Raw genomic sequence first — 2,807 nt, 5'->3', positions numbered from 1 at the left:
GATATACTTTCTTTTAGACACCAATTTGTATATTGGATAATTTGGATTCAGGAGATGATGCAAGTGGTATTAAGGGCACTTTTGTGACGTATTTAGTATTATATGTTGGAGTGGTTTGGAATTTGGATATGAAATTTATACAGTAAAAAATTTAAAAAAAGGAAAAGAACAATGCCATAAGCTTAAATTTTTAAAGTGTTTTCTTTTAGAACATAATCGCTCTAAACGATTGGATATATTAAAAAAATATTAAAAATTTTACGAGAAGATATTAAAGCATGAGTTCCCAGAATGTCTCATTTCTGAATAAAATGTTCGTTTAGCACTTTTTGGGACAGTTGATAATAACTAAAATCTGATTTTTTTAGCATATATATTTTTTATTGCAACTTAGGTGAGGGGGGTTTTACCTCACCGGGTCCTAACAATTTTGCTTATTTCATCAAAACAAGGAACTGGATTTCTCCATTTGTCCTTTCTAATATGTGCGTAAAACTCTTTTGAAAACTATGTCGCTTAGAAGAATAAAGAAAAGTATATTGCATAGAAATAAAGTTTCAAAGGTTCCAAAAATTGTTCTTTTGCACGCAAATCTCGTGAGAGTGATTGTATGTTATTTCGAGTGCCTTGCCTATCAAAGAAATTTAAGAATTACTCGTGGATCGTTGTATCATGCACCAACTCGTTCCCTGCTACACTTCTGAATTTGGACAGCACAATCGAAATTTGCAAGTATGAACCGCGACAATCCTCAGGATGAGAATGACGTCATGTTTACGACAAAATTTGATAACTTCAATTGTTTGTAGAACTTAATCAAATGTTAATAATCAACTAACGCATCAACATTCACACTAAACGGTATCTATCGTTCAATGAATAGAGATGACTCAAGATTTTACTGATACAGTTAAGCCAAATCACAAAATCCATTGTTGAGTGAGCGGTCAAAACTTGGATCTTTCACATATAAACTGAGATTATACACATTTGAAAGCTCCTATAGCGAGAATTATACATCGAAAAAAGAAAATTCAAAATTGTGGCAATGCATGCTACTAAGCAACAATTGACAAGCGGAGAAAAAAATTTCACAACGGTAATTTTGCCTTGCGAGAACCACGAGAATGTCTTTTTTAGGCCAAAAAGGATACTGTACAGCTGTAGTATATTACACATGCAATAGATCTAAATTTCGTCAAAATACGTGTATTTGGCTTGCAACAGGTATTGGAGATGAATCTTGAAGTACAACTCTTCAGTGAATTGGTTATATGAGATCCATAATGAAGCCTACATGGGACCAGTAGATCTCACCTGGACAGTTGCTGCACGTTGACATAATCTCCCCACAGACTATGGGGGACCAGCAGATCTCACCATATAACAACATTGTCACAGTGATGTAAACGCAGTGATGACTGATTCAGGAGTTGTAAAGAAACTAGTCTCTTGTATACGAGGCAGCAAAGTCTTTAATTCTCTGCTTCAAATGCTGTTAAAAAATGTGTTCATGGACTCGTATTAGTGAGAAATAAGAGAATGGCAGATAAAAGTTAACGATGACATAAGGAAAGACCAAGGGGAATAAGTCACCCTCAATTCTTCATGAAGCACGATGAAAATTTTCTTCAATCGTTTATGTTTCTGCAATATCAGATGTTAAACCGGATCATACAAAAAATGAATTAAATTTTAAAATTGTAAAAGTAAACATCAATAAAACAGCGAGCTATAAAAGCATGCCCGACAGATAACTATACGAAAATAACCACTAAAGTACCTCTCCACACCGAAGAAACGATGACTGTATATGCTCTGAGATGTCTTGGTATCTCTTACTATCCCTTCCTCGGTAAGTTTCAAGCTCATTCCCAAGTTTACTGAACTCATTTCTAATTACATCATCAACGCAAATTAGAGTACTGATTTGATGAACCAATTTGCAATTTATGGAGCAACATTTTTATCTAAAAGAAAATCAAATTGCACAAATATTAGAAAGTGAAATAAAGCAAGGTCGACATTACCTGTATGACTCCAAGATATTGTTCAAGGAGAAGTAGCTCTCGTACTTCTCTTGATATTCCTTCACGTATTCTTTATACCTAAAGATGGAATGACATATAATTAATTGAGAACCACAAAATCAAGTTGTTTTGAAACATGAAATTTAGAGCTTATCAAAGCATTTGTTCATCCAATACAACATTGTGTTTATAAACTTACTGAGAGAAATCCTTTATTGGACTCTTCAACTCGGGTTCCTCCTTCTCATACTTCATATATGAACAACTTTTCTTATCTGAGAAAGATTCTGTCCTTTTCTGAATACCATTGTTGCTCCCCCCTAAAAATGTGTCTTTTTGTCTATCATTTGAGCTACCTATCATATTGGGCTCCTGTTTTTTAAACTCATTCATGGACTGGGAAACAACTATTTGTTTGAGGCTAGGCTGCTGATCTGTCACATTAACAGGAACTTTTTTGTAACCATTAGCTTCTGAGTTTGTCCTTTGAGTTTCAGGTTCCGCATTTCTACTTTTACCGATTTCAGGAATTTTATTATGACTAGGGACAAATTCGGTAGGACCTGCTGATGACTGATGTCTAGTTTCTCTGAGTTGAGGTTTTGATGATCCATCTGGAATTTCAGACACCACAGTTTCAGAATTATGCGGGGAAAGTTTTCTTGAACCTGGAGTGATCTTTTTAGAGGGCTTTCCTCTATTTGAATCTGAATCAGCTGATTTTTTTTCTATTTGTCTATGTTTACCCTTCTTTTCAAATTGCTTCTTTGGCCCTGG

General features: G+C 34.6%; 1 protein-coding gene across 1 annotated transcript; it reads right to left on the bottom strand.

Moving 5' to 3' along the window:
- Positions 1-1,113: 1,113 nt before the first annotated feature.
- LOC140966728 (uncharacterized) lies at positions 1,114-2,801 on the bottom strand. The gene is made up of 5 exons (XM_073426976.1): positions 2,230-2,801; positions 2,031-2,108; positions 1,784-1,895; positions 1,597-1,647; positions 1,114-1,495 (listed from the first exon to the last, which is right to left on the bottom strand). The coding sequence occupies exons 1-5, from the start codon at positions 2,421-2,423 to the stop codon at positions 1,445-1,447; spliced, it is 486 nt and encodes a 161-aa protein (XP_073283077.1). The 5' UTR covers positions 2,424-2,801; the 3' UTR covers positions 1,114-1,444.
- Between the last annotated feature and the right edge of the window lie 6 nt (positions 2,802-2,807).

This window comes from Primulina huaijiensis, unplaced genomic scaffold (genome assembly GCF_012295235.1).
Source record: "Primulina huaijiensis isolate GDHJ02 unplaced genomic scaffold, ASM1229523v2 scaffold207808, whole genome shotgun sequence".
NCBI lineage: Eukaryota > Viridiplantae > Streptophyta > Magnoliopsida > Lamiales > Gesneriaceae > Primulina > Primulina huaijiensis.
Note: the sequence above shows the minus strand (reverse complement) of the source record. Positions and strands in the feature narration are given on the sequence as shown.

Coding starts and splice junctions, on each gene's coding strand:
- LOC140966728 (XM_073426976.1), bottom strand. CDS start 2,423: ATGAATGAGTTTAAAAAACAGGAGCCCAATATGATAGGTAGCTCAAAT. Junction 2,109..2,229: donor CCAATAAAGGATTTCTCTCA/GTAAGTTTATAA, acceptor TTCCATCTTTAG/GTATAAAGAATACGTGAAGG. Junction 1,496..1,596: donor TGCTTCATGAAGAATTGAGG/GTGACTTATTCC, acceptor ATTTTTTAACAG/CATTTGAAGCAGAGAATTAA.